Source organism: Mercenaria mercenaria, chromosome 5 (assembly GCF_021730395.1).
Source record: "Mercenaria mercenaria strain notata chromosome 5, MADL_Memer_1, whole genome shotgun sequence".
In the NCBI taxonomy this organism is placed as follows: Eukaryota; Metazoa; Mollusca; class Bivalvia; order Venerida; family Veneridae; genus Mercenaria; species Mercenaria mercenaria.
The window spans coordinates 24,820,479-24,840,397 of NC_069365.1; the positions used below are offsets into that span (position 1 = coordinate 24,820,479).

The 19,919-nt window shown below is 33.2% G+C and overlaps 1 protein-coding gene across 1 annotated transcript; it reads right to left on the reverse strand.

The window, feature by feature from the left end:
- Positions 1 to 14,893: 14,893 nt before the first annotated feature.
- On the reverse strand, positions 14,894 to 19,591 carry LOC123556682 (C-C chemokine receptor type 1-like). Its single transcript, XM_045347591.2, has 2 exons — positions 18,213 to 19,591; positions 14,894 to 16,499 (listed from the first exon to the last, which is right to left on the reverse strand). Exons 1-2 carry the CDS (start codon positions 19,259 to 19,261, stop codon positions 16,376 to 16,378), a joined length of 1,173 nt encoding a protein of 390 aa, XP_045203526.2. The 5' UTR covers positions 19,262 to 19,591; the 3' UTR covers positions 14,894 to 16,375.
- Positions 19,592 to 19,919: the final 328 nt, after the last annotated feature.

The following is a 19,919-nucleotide window of genomic DNA, read 5'->3' on the forward strand; positions in this document are numbered from 1 at the left end:
TTTATTACTGAGGTGGCCCGGGTTCGATTCCCGACGGGGACATGATATTACTTGATTTCGCATTTTTAAAAAAGTATACAAACAAAAACTTATGTTCTTGTGTTCATAATATGACCAACATTTACTTTTAGAGAAATATCATTATAGCCAAAATCTGGTGTCAAGTCACTTTAAAGAAACAGTTATGATAATTTTGGCAGCGTAAAGTGTTGACCAATGCCATAGCCTAATTTATGAAATATGATTACAAATTAAGTTAAATAACAAAGTATGTGTGTTGGGTGTTAGAAAATATTGCTTTTTATCACGATTTATTTATAATCAACAATGATCATAAATGTAGTTTTAATGACATATGTTATCAGCGTGCTAAAACGATGCTTGTTATATCTGAAAAGATGTGGACAGGAACATAAGTTCTCCAGAATGTTATCTTGTTTGTCCAGAGTAGGGGATTGCTATTACATGTACTGAATTGCAGAACCTTTAGTTCGGTTAAGGGTTTCACTATGTCATGTTTTTGGATAAACGTTATCAACATTTTTAAATGCCTACTCTTTTGATCCACTCATTCCGTAAACAATGGTTTTTGTCGATTTCTTATGAAGTATTTGATGAGTGGCATTCAAGGGACGTAAAAGGCACAAATAGGACCTTTAACTTATCAAATGTTGTGATTTGTCTTAATCATTGTCAAGTTTAATCAGGTCTTTTCCAGTTTTAAATGCCAGCCATTTTGGACACAAAACAATTTGTATAGCAATTTCGTTTATTTGAAGATTCCCTAAGGCTAAAGTAACGTTTAAGCATCGTGTTTCTTTTAATATTTTCTTAAAATAATACAATAAAAAAAATACATTATAAATGTTTGAAATATTCATTCGCTTCAATTTTTTACTGATTTTACTATGACGAATATGTCGCCGCTAATAAACAACTTATTTCATCATTAAACTAATCCTGCTGCCCATGGTGAAAACTACGGTACCTAGTTCTTGAAACATAAAAGTTGCTTTGACAGAATTGGTGAACAGGTAAAATGGGTAAGCTGTAAAGTAAACGAATACTAGTTTTTACGATTGTTATAGTACAATATATTTTGCCTGCGATAAGTTCGACTTTAAGCTACTCGAAATGGTCACAATATACATTCAATACACACTAGGCGATTTGATTCAGTCATTGTAGTGGAGAAACTTATTATTAAGTAGGAACTCTGGATAAAATATTCATATAACTGTAACTTTAAACGTAAGTAGTAGGTTTTCATTGAACAGTAAAAGGGCATTGCAAAAAACAAATACATACAAGAGAAAATCATATTCTGCTACATGTAAAAGGACGAATTGCTAAATAACAAAATTGCAGTTGTAATTTTACAGCTTACTTCTATTTTGCGATTGGTTAAGAGTAAAAATCTTTATATCCAGGAAGTCACTATGTTTACATAGACATGATATATGTTAATGGCCAACTACTTCAGCTCGGCATTGCAGCTAAAACACAGGTGTAATTTCACTTCACTTTCAAAGATACCCGGTGCGATTTACGGCTCACCTTGGATATCCCGGAAGAAAGAAAGAAAAACAAAACGTGCAATAAATTTATCAATCTTGAACTATTTATTGATACACTGATAAGAATGATAAGTAAATAGAACAACTAATCCTTATAGACTTGGTATTTTATATATATTTAAGTACAATGCTTCTTTACGTAAATACTTGCCCTGTTAAACCCTTTTGTTGAAAGTAGTTATAAACTCAACATCTGCAATCAAAATCACAACATCCAATGTATATAAATAGTTTGAATATTGGCATTCTTAAAATCATAATTTAAAACCACATCTAAACGAATTCATATATCATCTCTTAGATATTGTTACGCCTGCGAGGAGAGTCTTTCAGTCCATGAGAACAATTCACACTCTTTGATGAATAACATAGCTCTTCTCATTGTAGATGGTTGTAGATGAGGTTGTAGTCAGGATAGGGTAGACCAGGGGCCGTATTCATCTTAAATATAAGTATAAGAAATTGATTACTTACTTAAGTATTACTTAGGTTAGAAATTTATTTTACTTAAGTAGATTTGTTATTCATAAAACAGCTTAATAAGTAATTCTTGTTTTTTATTGTGGACGAAAACATTAAAAAACCCCATTAATTTCAGACAGATACAACATGCACAATTATGTTTAAAGAGCTTTTATCTAAAACACAACACTTTAGTCGTACTCACCACGCTATTTTACTTTCTGAGTTAAGTCATTTCTTACGTATCTTAAGTTTTAGCTGTTTTATGACTAAGACTTAAGCCGGTGCTAGGGGGCGTGGGCAGTGTTGCATTTTACATTACTGCTCATGAACAGTCTCAGTCAAACCGAATCTGCAATTTTCACTGTTTGCCTTGTTCTCGGTGCTTCCGAGATATCTACTTTCCAGATTTTATTAAGTATTTACTTAGACTGAAGCTGAAATCACCACAAACTTAAGTAAAATCTTAAACTTTAGTCAAAACTTATACTTAAGATGCTTTATAAATACGGCCCCAGGAAAACAGTGGTACATTCAAATGTTTTATTAATTCACACAAAAGTTCAATATAAACCACATCTGTAGTCCTAATGCTTGAATTATACGTATTTATTAATGGCTATATTCATTTTTTTTGTTGGGTTTAACGTCGTACCGACACAATTATAGATCATATGGCGACTTTCTAGTTTTGATGGTGAAGGAAGACTCCAGGTGCCCCTCCGTGCATTATTTCGTCACAAGCGGGCACCTGGGTAGAACCACCGACCTTTCGTAAGCCAGCTGGATGGCTTCCTCACATGATGAATTCAAGACCCCAAAAGTGAGACTCGAACCAACAACGATGAGGGGTAAGTGATTGAAGTCAGCGAATTTAACCTATTGGCCACGGAGGCCCGCAATGGTTATATTCAGAAGTCGCTCTAGTGTTTTTTTTATTATGAAATGTGCTCTAGTGTTTTTTTATTATGAAATGTATCCTGATATTTTATTATAGGGGTTTAGGACACTTAAATGCATTATGTTTACTTGACTTGTGATGGTATAAATAACTTCAAATGCTTTCATATGAGAGACCTGGAGATAACTGATATTTCGGGTATAAAAGAGTTTCTCAAATAATATTTTTTTCACATGTTTGGCGTCGTGGAAGTGATAAAAAGCATTATATTTTTTATTCAACTCGTTTCATAAATTCAGTATGAACACTCACTCATATAGTATCCTTTTTGGACTCTGTCACAACATACACTCTGTGATAAAACTTGCATTTTCTTCGCGCAATCATTCCATGAATCGTCTCGGTGTTTTGCTCTTTGATCTTGCCAAAACATACACGTTCATCGATTTGTCGAAATAAGCTAAGACTCAGAAGTTTTGCTAAATAACTTTGCAGGTCTGTGTCTATGAAAATAATTATGATTATGGTTGCTAAACTTAAAAGTTTTACTCTTCAATTGCAACTCCGTAACATAATAATGACACCAAATAGCAAGTGGATGAAAAAATGTCAAATTAAAACAGGATCAAGGATCGTTTTTCTTTCTAACGTTAAAATTTTATGTCATACTCTGTGAACTTGAAGAACATAAGTTGTTTCTAAGACAAATAAGAGAAGAAAAAGTAGAGGTCGCCGAACTCGTTTCAATTCTGTAGAGCATTGTAAAATTGAAAAAATGGTGGTACTTTATAAAACATATGATATCCGACTTAATGTGATAGGGATTTCAGGTCTTATCTGTTACTATGAATGCAAGACGGTATCAGTATTATATAGGCATAAAATGTCACTTACAAGTCTCTTTCATTTTTACATGCTGACATAATTGCCCACCCACTTTATTTTCAATGGAATAAACGTATTTTAATACGCAAAAAATCTGCCGTTAAGTTTTTAAAAATACTTTGCAACTTTAATGACACGCAAAAAAGCTTCAAAATGGAAAGAAAAAGTTGGACTCACCGTGCAACTAAAAGATTTATTTAGAAAAATGTTTAAAAACTGGTGAATTTTAATATTTTTAGGTTGTTTTTATTTTGTAATATAAAGAACCATGTTGAAAACTTTTATTTCAGTTGTAGTTTATGGTTATAGAAAAGTATCAGAACCAAACCTAATCTGCTTTCATAGATATTTGAAGTAACCAACCCATACTCCATTGTACATCTTCAATTTTAGGCAAATGCCAGCCAAAGTAAAAGCTGATTTTTTTTCACAAAAGTTGAATCTGTTGGGTAAAATGGTACATTATTAGTCATATCTTAATTATTTAGCATTAATGTTTGGCAAAAGAATTGTTATAAAGAAATATTTGAAGAAACATTTTCAAAATGGCGGATATTCTGAAAAAAGCTCGTACATCCTTTATGACAGCTTCGTTAATAGCAACAGTTTGGCATAGTCTAAAATCACATTTCATTGAAACTGAAACTAATTTATTTGATTAATCACCTTATTTCACACATAGTGTATTCACTTGCGTTGTTCATTAAATTAAAATTTTTATGATAAAATATATACATAATGGTATCAAACAATGAAACACGACATATTTGACAAAATTATTATACAGTGCAAATTAAAACATTGCGTATTAAACATACGTCGATCACACTTCATAGTAGAGTATACTTAGCAATTCGAACATATTTAGTCCACCAACAGAGAAATAATAACAACCATGATTCAAAGCTTCCAAAAAACAACAACAACAGTGTTTTGAGCTTTTTCTTAAAAGTGTCTACCGAATCAGAATTTCTCACTTCTGCTGTTCGTTTGTTCCATAATTTCGGCCCTACAGTTAAACTTCTATCACCAAATGTTTTACGTTTGTTAAATGGTAACAACCTGTAACAGAGCCTAAAGACCTTAAACTACGTCTTGGTGCTTGTTCCGATAATAATTCAGTCAAGTAAGAAATAGCTTGGCCGATTGAACAATTGAACATAACAGTTAAAACCTTAAATTCAATCCTAGCTTTGATAGGAAGCCAATATAGTCGGAAAAAAGCTTGTTTTGAACTCTCATACTTGCCGAGTCTTAAAACGAGTTTGTTACAAATGATTTGTATCCGTTGCATTTTCTGGATTTCACACTGAGAAATACCATACAATATTGAATTGCAATAATCTATATGTGAAATGACTAGTGATAATACAAAAATTTCAGTCACCTCTTTAGTAACTTAAAAGGTCTTTTCTGATATTTTTGATTCTAAGATAATTAACCATTACAGTCTGACATTTTCTCTTGACATGATCCTTAAAACTAAGATTTTCATCTAATAATGCCTCTAGGTACCTTATACAATGTACTGATTTGATTTTGTCACCACAAATGCCTCTATGTACCTTATACAATGTACTGATTTCATTTTGTCACCACCAATGTCATTTTCTGTTATTGTCAAGTTGCTGTCTACTACCGAATAAAATTAATTTGGTTTTTGACGTGTTCATTTTAAGTTTGTTTTGTTTCATCCAGTTATCAATGGTGAATGTAAAGTTTTCAAGTTCTTGAATAGCCTGTTTCTCATTTTCAACTAAAGTTGGTTGAAAGTGTTTGTTGGCAATATGGTCATCAGCAAAATCATACACTGATATTGATTGGAGAATGACGTTAAATAGAGTTCCTGCGTACATGTAAGTGAGATAGAGCCAGGAGCCTAAACAGCTACCCTGGAGAACGCTACATTGTAATGGGCGTGAGTTGAAACAGCAGTTTCTACACTTACACTTAAACTGCGTGGCCTAAGATATGAGTCAATCCAGTTGAGAGCTGTACCATATAGCCCGTACTGAGAATGTAACACTTCACTTAAATATCGTGGTCAACCGTATCAAAGGCGGCACTCAGATCCAGTGCAATTATTTAAAAGAGATATGTCACAAGTAGTAACTCACACATTATATTTCCAATTATTGCAATACTTTCATATTGTCTCATATAAGATTAATCATGTACATTGTGTAATTTTATAACTTTAATATAGTGATACGTCATATTTTACTGAACTATCGCTAAAGTTTTCTTTTTCTAACTAATTTAACAAGTAGAACAAATGAACATTCTAAAAGTGAATGGCCAGGTATCGCTAAACCTGGGTTTCATTGCTTGCTTGAACAAATTTCTTCGTTAAAGGTTCGAAAACAAAAATCTAGATGAGTAGCTATTGTAAAGATTATTCAAGATAACTACTGAAATCTGTTAAACAAATTAAACGAGTGAACAAAATCTCTTTGCTGTAGCTTCAAAAACAAGAGAATATGTCATTAGGTCAGGCTTATGGACATTAAAGATGAGTATTAAAAGTTATACACGTGTTTCAAAGTTCTATGCTGTACCTTCACAAACAAGAAAGTAGGTCAGCTGGTCACCATAAAGACTAATTAAGATGAGTATTGAAATCTATATCAAAAAATATACATTGGTCTAAATTTCTATACTGTTTCTTCGAAAAAAAGAAAGTAGATCAGTAGGTCATACTTAAGACTATTCAAGATGAGTATTAAAATCTGTATCAAACATTATACAATGTCATGTGGTCCAAATTTGAAGGTCACGATTAAAACTATTCACGATGAGTATTGAAATATGTATAAAACATTACACAGATGATCAAAATCTCTTTGCTGTAGCTTCAAAAACAAGAAAGTAGGTCAAAAGGACAGGGCTAAGAACATTAAAGATACTAGGTATTGAAATCGTTATCAGAAGTTATAAACGTGGTCAAAATTTATATGCTCTACCTTTAAAAAACAAGAAAGTATGTGAGAAGGTCATGATTCAATGGGGGTTTTGACATTTGTTTAAAATTTTATACACGTTGTCCAAATTTCTATGCTGTAACTTAAAAAAAATAAAAATGTAGGTCAGTATGTCACGAATAAGACTAGTCAAGATAAGTATTGAAATCTGTACCAAATACTTGTGGTCCAAATTTCTTTGTAATTGCATCAAAACAAATACGTCTATGAAAAACAATTGACCAACTGGGTGTTGCCTTTATTGACCCAAGGGTCATGATTTTAACAATCTTGGTAGAGAACAACTAGAGTATGCCACATACCAAAATATTAGCTCTGGGCTATGGTTTCAGAAATGAATTTTTAAGGCTTTCCCTATATATGCCAAAGTAAAAACTGTTGACAACGGGGCGCAGTCAATTTTGACCCCAGGGTCATTATTTGAACAAACCTGATAGTTGACCACTAGACAATACTAAATACCAAATATCTATGTTCTGGGCCTTATGGTTCTGGACAAGAAGATTTTAAAAGATTTTTCTTATATAAGTCAATGTAAAACAAGGGACCCCTGGGCGTGATATATATTGACCCCAGGGTCATGATTTGAACAATCATGGTAGAGCATGCTGCATACAAAATATCTAAGCCTTATGGTTTAAGACAAGAACTTTTTGAAAAGTTTTTCCCTATACAAGTCTATTCAAAACATGTGCCCCTGGACGGGGCTTGTTTCAACCCCAGGTGGGATAATTTGGTTAGTCTTGGTAAAGGACTACTTCACGATGCTACATACCAAATATCAAAGCTCTAGACATGTGGTTTTGTACAAGAATATTTTCAAAATTTTCCCTATATAAGTCTATATAAATCATGTGACGCCTGGGGCGGGGCTATATTTAGCCCTAGGAAATAATTTGAACAATCTTGGTAGAGGACCACCAGATGATGCTACATAGCAAATATCAAAGCCCTAGGAGCACTTGAAAAAGAAGATCTTCAAAGTTTTCCCTAAACAAGTTTATTTAAAACATGTGCTCCCGGGACAGGGACCAGTTTTAACCCCATGGGGATAATTTAGACTACTACACGATGCTACAAATTAAATATCAAAGCCCTAGGCCATGTGGTTTTGTACAAGAAGATTTTCTATCTAAATCATGTCCAGGGGTTGGGGGTCTATATTTGACACTAGGGAGATAATTTGAACAATCGTGGTCCAGTTGATGATGCTACATACCAAATATCAAATCCCTAAAAACTGTGCTTTTTGGCAAGAAGATTTTCAAAGTTTCTCCATATATAAAATCTTGAAAGTAGAACCCTCGGAAGCACCGAGAACAAGGCAAACAGTGAAAATTGCAGACTCGGTTTGATTGAGTCTGTTCATGAGCAGTAATGGAAAATGCAACACTGCCAACGCCCCCTAGCACCGGCTTAAGCAGTATTCAATCTACAAATCTAAATTAATTAAAATCAATGATTTAGAAGGACCAGGAAATATAACAACACTGAGATGAAGTCGGGGCGACTTTTGAACTCCGCCACACAACACTTAACACACGCTGTTGTGAAGTAAATAAAATCTGGAAAGTAGTTAAGTCTATATATACCATGTGATCCCAGGGCGGGCCATTTTTGACCATAGGAGGATAATTTGAACAATCCTGGTAGAAGACCGCTAGATGATGCTACATACCAAATATCAAAGCCCTAGGACCTGTGGTTTTGAACAAGAGTTTGAAAGTTTTTCCTTTTGGTTGCAATGGCAACCAGAATTATGTATAGAATTCAATTATTTAAATATTGTTTTAAGAAGACCGTACAAGGAACATCCCTGTGAAGTGTCATCAAAACTGGCCAGATGGTTTAAGAGAAAATGTTGTTTAAATGACAGATAGACGGACGCCGGACGGTGAGCGATCACAATAGCTCACCCAGAGCACGTTGTGCTCAGTTGAGCTTATTAGATAACGAGTTGCAGATAATACTCAGAAATATTTATATCAATTGCACATTTCACGGATAAACGCCCTATGGATAGACTTGACCGAACTGAGTCTTCTATCATTTTTCTTAGTTGCATTATATGCTACAAAGTTCATCGTATTAAACTAACACTCTTCTAAATTTTCTGTTTATATCGGCTTTGCCGCGTTATTTTTGAGGAATGCAGTTAAAGTATATCGTTTATATCTCAGAACCGCACCCGATTTCCAAAATATTTGTGTTAACGTTGTTACGCTTGCTTTCCTTGTTACATTTTCTTTATTTTGTTATTCTTTCATACCCCTATCGTTCAGACATGTATTGTAATGAGCGGCATATTTAGCACTTGTCTTCGTCCGTTTTATCTTTCAGTTACAGTATCTGTCCGCTGGTGACTGGATTGATGGTGTATGGCTATGGTTGTATTTGGTGTGTTCAATGATACAAGATAGTACATTTCTACTTTTGGTTTATAAGACGTCCCAAGTGAGGCTCGAACCCACATAGTAGACGGAAGTCAGCGACCATAACCACTCAGCCGAGGAGGCCCCGATACCCCTTAAAATGCTTTAGCAGGTAAAATGTTAAATAACGGGCTTAAACCAGTTAAAATGTATTTGTGACACTGTCATGAATTTTTATTCAGTTTGCTTCAGGTTTTGGTTCTCAGACTTTAATTTTAAATTAGTAATTCATTTATCTGTACCATAAAATGGTCACGATGGCATGCCTAAATACTCGCTGAATTTTAAAAGTAAATATTTAAGTAGATTGATGTAACATTTCAAAACAATTCCTTCCGTACGGAACATTTCTAGGATATGTTTTAATGTATTTTTTCTTCATTCTTTTCAGTGATTAAGTGGGTATAAGTTAAGCGGTGGAATGTGATTTTCGTCTTAGATCACTGATACAGCAGAATCAACATTTAAAAAGAAATGAAAAATCCTTAAGTTAGACCAGTTATATTTTATGTCGTTCTAGGAAATGTGGAGGAAAATGTCGGTCGTAAACGCTTGCTTAAATGCATTGTTTATTGCTTAACTGCTATTTTTGTACCTGTGCTTTTTTAACACACTCGTATTTTTATCATAATATCTGAATGACTGACTATTGCCCTGCTGTGTAAATAGAACACCAGTAACAATAACTGGGACATTCTGTGCATTCAGGCATCTGTAGTTATTCAATATTTACAAAACTAAAAGCAACGATCACATTTCATATAACAAATGCTTTCATTATTATATGGTGAATTAACTTGAAACAACTTTAGTATAATATTTTTAAGCACACATCACTAATTGTGTCAATATTATTTTATTTTCGTTCTGAAATATTACTTTACAAATAACGGACCTTAATGTGTGAGTCATAGAGGCACATGAAAGCGTTTCTTCCATTACTCTCTCTGCTGCAAATGCACTGTGTACATGTATATGTAATCATTCATAGTTTTACTTTTTACAATATTTTACACAAGCACAATTACTTCGTGTCGTGCCATTTCTTGCTACTGCTTGTGTAAGTGTTTGGCGACGATATATATTATTTACACCGTTCTATGTTTTTTTTTCAGCATAGTAGATGTTAATAGTGTGTTTTGTGCGCATTATAATTTGGTTATTTTTTCAGTGGCGTTGTTGTCACTGTTAGTTCCAAATCGTAATGCCCGTTTATATTTTGCTCTTTATTTGTTTTGGGTTATCTACACATCAATACATTCTTTAATGAAGGGTTTCGTTTAAGGGACAAAACACTTAAAGAACAATCGGACGCCGCCTTACAACGGCCATTTCAAACAACATATATATTTATATACCACGTCAAGAAATAAATTCATACAACAAATTATACACATCTTTTGCGCGTATATGATAATTAGCTGACCTAAGCGGTAATGTGAGGTAATCATATTGATTTTTTGGCAATTTTGCAAACCACGTTATTTTGTTTCGGAAGGAATAAATTTCACTACATCAATAACAATGGTAGAGAAGGGAATCAGTCTAAATTTCCGCTTTGATTAATCAGTAAAGGTACTGACTGATAGATGATAAATCATTATTAACATAAAATTCATTAAATCTGGCCAAAATAAACTTCATGAGTTTAGGCAATACAGTAATTCCATTAATTTGCTAATTAGAAAGACAATGCCAAGGAATTATCAACTGTCAAAATTCTGTCTGGTTAGAAGTAAATAAAAGTGTCAGTTTTATTGTATTTGCCTTGTTTCGTCGACAGTGAAAAGTTTCATTGACGATCACGTCATGGGCTGTTTATTCATGATTCCTCGATGCAGTCACTAATCAGCCCATCACTATGCAATGGTAAATTACTGTCGTCGTAAATATGTCCGATTTTCACAAATGTTGTGATCTACGGCTTCACCAGGAAGAAGACGTGCCCTTTGAAAAGTTTTATTGGTAGGGGTGTTTCATAACCTGTAAAAATTTGGTATTTGTAAAGATATTGCGACTACATAATCCTACCCTTAAATAAGTACTTGTCCTGCATTTCTAATCGTTAGGATCGTATCAAAGTAAATTGAAAAAAAAGAAAAAAAAAGAAGACATGCTTATGTAAAGGAACAGTTTAAAGTTACGGAGGGATAAAGATAAAGACATTTCGTCTACGTTTGTACTTGTCATTTGAAAACTCCATGATAACATTTAGCGTCTCAGACATACTCAATATTGAAGCATGATCTCATGTTGTGATTAGTCTCTGTATTTCTGCACTTTATACCGCATGACTAAACAAGATGTTTTGCTTGAGCTTTACCAGTTGTATAGATTCTGCATACCAAATTCTTTTAATTAAAAAAATGCTAGCTTGTTATCTTTAGAGTTTAAAAGACGCCATTTTAGTTTAAAGTCAAGACAGTGCCCCTCAGGGAATAAGCTTGCTTGTGCATATTGACACTGATAAGCAAATCAAAGAACTTAGAGAATTTTCTAAAACCTTTAATAGTTCTTCTCCTTTATTCATAATTCTACAATGTTTTACCTAATTCCGTTAAGCTTGTATCGGTGAGAATCATATCACGTCTCCTGGCAGGAGGTTAAAAGCCTCCGTCTTCTCATAAACAGTAGACGACAAGGCTAGATTTCCGATAAAGTCATTTTAAAAAAAATGAAGATTTTAAGACTGAATGGTCGATTTCAGTATAATGATCAATTTGTGACATAATTATAACGAGCCTAATGAATTTACATGAGAGCATATGTACGCGGTTTTTCTCGTTTAATTTTGAATATATTTGATAAATGAATGTGCCACTGAACACCCTCAAAAATCTATATCATACGATTTTCTTTCCTTCAATTACTATCAAAATGATAACACAAAACAACATTTTGAGCTCGTCTGAGCTTCTTTGAGGTATTGTTGTCCCTTATTGTCGGCGTTGGCGTCGCCGTTAATGTAGGTTAAGATTTTTGTTGAGGTCCACTTATGAAAAGGTATAAGAGCTACAGCTATAACTTTTCACACGCATTATGATTATTATAATTCATTAGCTGAGTACGATGGCCAAGAAGCATAACGCCATTTTATCATAATTATTCCCTTTTGTACTTAAAAGACTAGAATTGTTTGGTTAATTTTTTGTTGCAATATAATAGCTTAGAATATTTGCGTACTTGTTTATCCTCATGAAGCAAGGATGCAGGCTAAAAATGATAACTGTGACATGCATTTATTTCAGAATTATGACCCTTTCGGTACTTACAACGCAGTATGATTGATCAAGTATCTTCTCTATATAATATAATTGACACACGTAGAACACATAAGTTGTCCACTTTTGCCGACTTTATTGATTTTCGAAAGGCATACGATTATATCAACAGAGCCAAGCTGTGGGAAAGGTTGATTGATACAGGAGTCACGGGGAAAGTGTTATCTGCCATTAAGTCATTGTATGCATCTTTTTCAGTTTCTGTACGAGTCAATGCCTTTTCTACAGATTGGTTAGAGGTACATTGTGGTTTACGTCAAGGCTGTATTCTTTCGCCAATATTATTTAACCTGTTTATCAATGATTTGGCTATCTACCTTAAATCATTCAATGTTGGTATAGATATCGGTAACGAAAATGTTTGTATTTTGTTATTTGCCGATGACATTGTTTTATTGGCAGAAAATGCCAAAGATCTCCAAATACTTCTAGATGCCTTAAATACTTGGTGTATCTCAACTGATATGAATATTAATTTTACCAAAAGTAATGTTGTTCATTTTAGACCAGCTCATAAACATAGAACAGATTTTGTTTTTAGATGTGGTAATGATATAATTGCATTAACAGACAATTATACTTACCTTCGCATTGTATTAAATGAACATTTAGATATCATTGTTACTGTTAGAGCAGTTGCTCAAAGTGCAAGTCGCGCACTGGGCCTGGTCAATGCTAAATGTAAGCTTATTGGCGGAGTACCATATGATGTATTCACCAAGTTGTATGATGCTATTGTTTGGCCCGTCATCAGCTATGGGGCGGCCATATGGGGGCACAGGTCATTTTCATGCATAGATGCGGTCCATAATCGTGCTATGCGCTTTTTCCTAGGAGTTGGAAGATATACCCCTAATTTGGCTCTTGCCGGGGAGATGGCCTGGACTCCTACTATGGTACGTCAGTGGAAAACTGTTTCTGGCTTTGTGTCTCGTATCTGTAACACTGCAATGACCAGACTCAATAAACGAATAGCAGTCTGGGCTAGCTCCAAGTTGGGTACTTCTTGTAGAAACTGGTTTTTCCATGTCAAGAAAAAGTTTGAGTAATGTCAAATTGATTACAATATTTCTGAATAATACCTAAGAAATATGTCACTGACAAGATCACTAAAAATGTTGAAGAAAATTATCTAAGAGCTTGGTTTACTGGTATAAATAGAGTAGAAAGTGCTAGTGGTAGAGGCCGAAATAAGCTCAGAACTTATTGTACACTGAAACCTGAATACAAAGCTGAAGAATATTGTCAACTTATTATGCCTATATCACATAGATCTGCATTGTGTAAAATCAGATGTGGGGTAGCTCCCATCCGTCTTGAGACGGGCAGATATGAAGGGTTGCAAGTTGAAAATAGAACCTGTCCTTTTCTTTGTAATACGGTTGAGGATGAAATACATGTCTTACTGAATTGTAACTTATATGAAGATTTAAGAAAACTCTTAATTTTGAAGGCAATTTCCTGTAACTCAAATTTTGAATCTTTGTCTGATCCTGAAAAGCTTAAATTTGTGTTAACAAACCCCGCATTATTGAGATTAAGTGCAAAAACCTGTGCAATACTTGATCAAAGATGTCAATTTCTTATTAAATGACATGTATTTAGTAATTTTTAAATGTCAAACTATTTTAGGCCAGTGTAAATTTATCCATTGTTTTATGCAACCTGCGTTGTATAAATGCCCGCCACACTCCACCTCGTTGTAATTTGATTTAAGCCAAATCTAATATGGTGACCTAACAATTTTCTTTTTGTTTTAGATTAGGTAGACATGTAGAGTTTGATTTAATTATATTATGTGAAACTCAAAATAATAGCAGAAATACCAATTTCATATTGCCAAAAAGAAATGAAAATTACCCCTTGGATCTGTTCAACAAGTATTCCTTTTTATACAAAATCTTTTTCTTTTGATTTCTCTGAGCATGTTTCAAATAGGTATAATGTTTTCCGTTAAAAAAAGGCTAAAATATCAAATTTATGCCGGTTATTGTACTTTACTGAAATATATTTAATGAGTATAGAAATTTTGAAAAAAGTAATCTTAAAAATAGTATCATATCTAGAGGCAAATAAAATTAAAACAAATCTGGTGACGTAGTATTTTTATAATTTCATTTTTTTTTCAATACATCATATTAACAAGATCTTGTAATACATAACATTTCATCAAAATCTATTATTGGGAAAAAAATACGAAACTGTAGCGAGCATACTTAATCATTATCTCGTAACAACATGACACACATAAAAATAAATTATGTAGAAGATTATAGATTACAGATTTTCCTTTAAAATTTTCTAAGAAATTGAGCACGATAATGTCCTTAATTGAAACTTATCAGCAGTTGTGAAACATTGAATTTTTGTAAGGGTAAGGGCATGTTCTTCTAAGATTATTCTTTTATTTGTTAAATGATTATTCATCAAGGCCAAAGCAAATACTATTAGTACGAAAACAGAACATGCGGATATGAAAAAGAACTGTATTTGACAATAACATGAACTAAAAACGCGGGCGGAAATACAGTTGAAGCTTACAGATGTAAAACATTGAAACCTAAAAATAATAGCTATACTGGTTTGGAACCATTTTCCGGACACATTTTCATATTTTAGCTCCATTATTCCCTAAAAATAATATTTGACATAAATGAAGCCCACACTGCACAAACTTAAGCTACTTCCGCTTCCGATGTTGTAATCAGCATCGCGTTGTGACGTAAAACATTGGTTCTATGGAGCCTCAAATGGGGTCACTAAAAGAAGATATTTTCCTTGTAAGGTAAACCAGTATCCGGACAAATATTTGACAATATTTTGCAGTTAATTTGATACCGAAATAAGTAATTAAACTAATTGTACACATTTCTTTATCATTCATCACTTCAAAAATGCACATGAAACATAACCTGACGTTCAGTAGCAAACCGAAGTTGACAATAAAAATCTCGAATTTCTTCTCATGCGAATTCTTGATAATTCCAATACATATAGAATAAGATAAGTGCACTATGCTAGTGTAACTATTACCGTGAAATTATAAGTAGCACATGTTATCAGCGGACAATCAATATGAAGTTTAATTATTTCTTCCCTACTCGATACCTCGTCAAGTGTTAACTACTGCACATGCGCAATGCTATCTTCATGCCCCGTTAAGACAGAAAGTTGTTCTGTAAACACAGGTGAGTAATCATCATAAAAACTAACATAAAAAATTTTGTAATGTAGTGGTTGGTTGTAGTCATGTAGAACAAACTCCTAAATGATTTAAATGAAACAATAACACGAATAACAACGAAATAATGCGGATATTACATGTTTCGGAAACTGGTCCTGTCCCGAAACTGGTTTCCACCCAGTATAATATAGAATGGCAGAAAATTACAGCTGTAAAATGAAATCTACAACCGTTAAGTTAGTGTTGTCATGAAAAAGCTATATGTGTAAATTTGAAACAACAGTGATTGTAATGCGAACAAAAATACAGGCCTTTAACATTTGTAAAATACTGTAAATGTACAGTCTGAAAATCCTAATATGAATAACAAATTCTGTGGTTGCAAATGTAGCTTTGAATTTATTGACTTCCGAACAAATTTATCAAGAATAATCCCATTTTTACGTTTTCCTATAAGTAGTAGCTTTTGACTCATTTATAGGAAGTTTCCTAGCCTCAGGCTGTCACACAATTGATAGAATATTGTCAAAGAACTTGTGACAACTAACGGAACACAGTTAGAAAATCGCTCCAAGAACATTAACTGTTGAAAATACTATCAAACTCGAGATTTATTTCGTATAAAACGGGTATATTTGGACAGACTGTCAATATTTATATATTTCTATATTTTTAGACATGATTTTCATCAGATACGGAGTTATCCAAACCAACACTTGTAGACTTCACTGATGACGCTAGATTTCGACCGCTGCTACCTTGTCGCTGTGTGGAGTATACTTTCATCATACGTAAACTGTAACAAACAGTAAAAGGTATATATAATATACGAATTTATCAACATGTATAATGTCATAATGCATTTCGCATAGAAAATAAAACCGTTTACTTTTGTAAAACAGTTTGACGAACATTCCGATGAAATTGCGCGCGCGATCTATCGTCATTCATAAAACGATAAGCAAAATAGTGTCGTTCGAATTCATCATACGTAAACTGTAACAGGCAATATGAATTTTAAAGATCGGCTTATTAAATATACAATTAGTTAGACAACTGCAACATATCGCCATGTAGTTCACCAAAATATACAGAAAGTGAAAAAATATAATAGAATAAAAGTGTTAACCATTTCAAAATAATGATTACTGGAGTTGCCATAACACACAAGGAAGTATATTATAAATTAAAAGTCTTTTAATTGATGATCGCTTATGTCATATGTTCTTTCATTTTGTAGAAATCTGGTAATATTGATATCAAAAGTACCGTTTTCCGATATTCCAACAGACCTTTCCTGAATGTCAGCGTAAAATAAACGAACATCTGGCGCGCTTTTAACACATGTAAACACAATAACACTATGTAAAATGAATGGGTTTTCTGAGCAGGTCAAACAAAAATATATTACCTTCTAAATACTCATTGCTTAACTGAATTACTCTCTAATGAGTCTCTTTCAATAAAAATATATTTTGGCTTAAGATAACAAACTAAACACAAATGACTTTAAATTTTTTGTTTATATTACAGATTCATTTCATAAAAAAGAAATATATTTGTTTTATCTTGGGAAATGTTATTCTCAGATTTTTGTCAACGTTCAAATAATTGAGCAACAGAAGACAGTTTCTCAGACTCTGTGTTCACGTACAACGTCGAAAATAGTGTTTTACTAACAAGGACAGGACAGTTTTTTAATTTCATTTAAAAGTATCATGGAACATTAAAATGTATAGCAGCGTCTTAGTTTTGATAATTGCTTGTTTATTTTAGTAAAATTAGTTAAAATTGAATTGTAACTTATATCTTGTATTCTAGTAAGAGTCGATGATAACAATTATTTTTCCATGCTTATCAGTAGACTTAATTCGTCTTTGTTTTCACATCTACAATTTTCATCGGTATAGAAATATAGATGATATAGAAATTTCAGGCATATGCATGTATACTTAAAGCTGATAAGCATGTGAAAAAATGATACCCTTAATATGTTCAGTATTATGCGGGTAGAACAGGCTCTTCTCTGAGACTCGTAATCTCGCATGAACGAGATGTGGAGACTGATGTCTAAATTGGTAGGGTTTGTTTTAGGATTCACCTTATATACATTAGTGTAAAAAAGTAATTTTATATCAGATATAGGATCCGATATATCAATTTCGTGCAGAATTTACATGGGAGCGACCGTCTGTCATGTTTTAATTGATAGGCGTCGATAAATATATTTCCGGTAAAATCATGCAAATCCTCATATCATAAAGTTGCATTTGAATAAACTTTCTTAAAGTTTGAAGCATCTTAAAGTGTCTATTTTTTACGAAATTAAATCAACATCGGATCGCATACTAGCTTTCTTTTTAAAGCTAAGCTTGTTATCAGTTTATGGTAAATTATGTTGAAAACAAGAATAAATTTGTTTCTTGTGGGCATGACATTTAATCTAGAATTCATGCAGAAATGATGAGATATATAGATAAAAAGAATTAGAATAAAAACCTCTAAATACCTCCGACGGCAGTGTAGCAAAGCTTTCAGTTCTTTACCAAATTTGCGGTTCATAGCAGTATACAGGTAGAAATTTATGCAAGAGTTAGAATACTGAAGTAGGTAGGTGATACTCCATAATAGATCCATTCTTGATATTGCCGTACAGTTGTTGTTGCTTTCATACACGGGTGACAGGTAAGTGTCCAATATAAAATAAACTGAGATCGGTGCTGTGGCAATTAAGAAATAGAATGTACAAACAACTAACATTTTCGTCATTTTGACACTAAAACGGCTAGTTCTTCTATAAACGGATTTATGCATCATAGAGACGCGGTCCCGTTGTATTTTTCTGAGGACTTTTACGAGTAGAATGTTACATACCAGCATAATCAAAAAGGGAATAACGCTGAGAATAGAAAAATCAATGAACGTAAACACGTTCTCGTCGAAATAATGAAAGTCAGGATTAAGGGAACTACAGTCACCCTCCGTGAAGTCATTAATACCATTTGTAAAAAAGAAATGTCCATTGACTAAAATCAAAATAAACAGAATTACGAGGAGTTCGATTATAACAACTTTTCTGTAACGGTATATCGTTCTGTATTTCAGTGGAAAATAATACTTAACTAGTCTTTCCACTGTGACACCGACAAGAATCCACGAAGAGTATTGCATTGTCATATACAGAAAGAAATAGTACAGTTTGCAGTTAGCATTACTTGCCGTTTTGAGATCATAGTCAAACACGTAGAGAATCCAGTACCGAGGCAGCCCCGTACATAAGACAACAATATCACTTATTGCCAGACAGAGAAGAAACGTCAATGTGGGTTGTTTCCCAAATCCAAGTCTTTTGATAACTATGATTGTCAAACAGTTTCCAGTCAATCCAGTCAAAACCAAAATGGGCGGAAAAATTTTCCAGAGATACTCCGACACGACGTCCTCGGTTTCGTTTCCACACTCTGCCTCTTTATCGGCACCCGTAGTCACATTTTCCGTAGCATTCCATGGCAAGCACAATGTTACGTTCATTGCTTCACTGTCTGTAAAGTTCCACATTTATTTCGTTTAAATACACGCATGAATTATAAGTTTCTGTTAGCTTTGATAAGACGTTGATAAGACGTACATATCCCATATAGGTGATATAAGATCAACCTAGTTATACACTTCACGACAGTTAATGCATTCTTTATAAGAGAAAAAATATTCTATATATTCTCTCATATTGTTATTTTAATCAAGGATTTAATATAAATTCATTTATCATCATACTTATCCGGAGTTATTCGTTAGCTTCAATTTCATTCAAAATAATTTCCTGTTTTTGTCAAGGTATCAGTAACTACAATAAATAATAATAAATATACCGAATGTTTTACAGAAGACGGTCTCTCTCTACTTGTGTTATAGTATCATGCAAGCGCATGTATCAATAGTGCATATAGATTGGTTATCTAAAACGAAACGATCTAGCCAATTCCCATTATCTTATTAGAAACATTTCAGACTTTATTTAGATTAAAAGGGACTGTTTCGTCCTACTTCAAATTTGTTAAATCACCATTTTATGATGATAACACAGGCACGAGTCCAGTGTATATCTTTTTGTTTGATATAAAAAAAATCCCCCTTTTCACACAATTAACCTTTTATATGTTAGTCAAATGAAAAAAAAACACGGATGACAAAAGATCCGGTCACAGTATCATATACA

What these genes read in the sequence shown, in the direction of transcription:
- LOC123556682 (XM_045347591.2), bottom strand. Translation starts at nt 19,261, where the DNA reads ATGTGGAACTTTACAGACAGTGAAGCAATGAACGTAACATTGTGCTTG. An exon ending in TTGCTACACTGCCGTCGGAG is followed by an intron (nt 16,500 to 18,212) that starts GTATTTAGAGGT and finishes TGTTTGTTACAG; the next exon opens with TTTACGTATGATGAAAGTAT.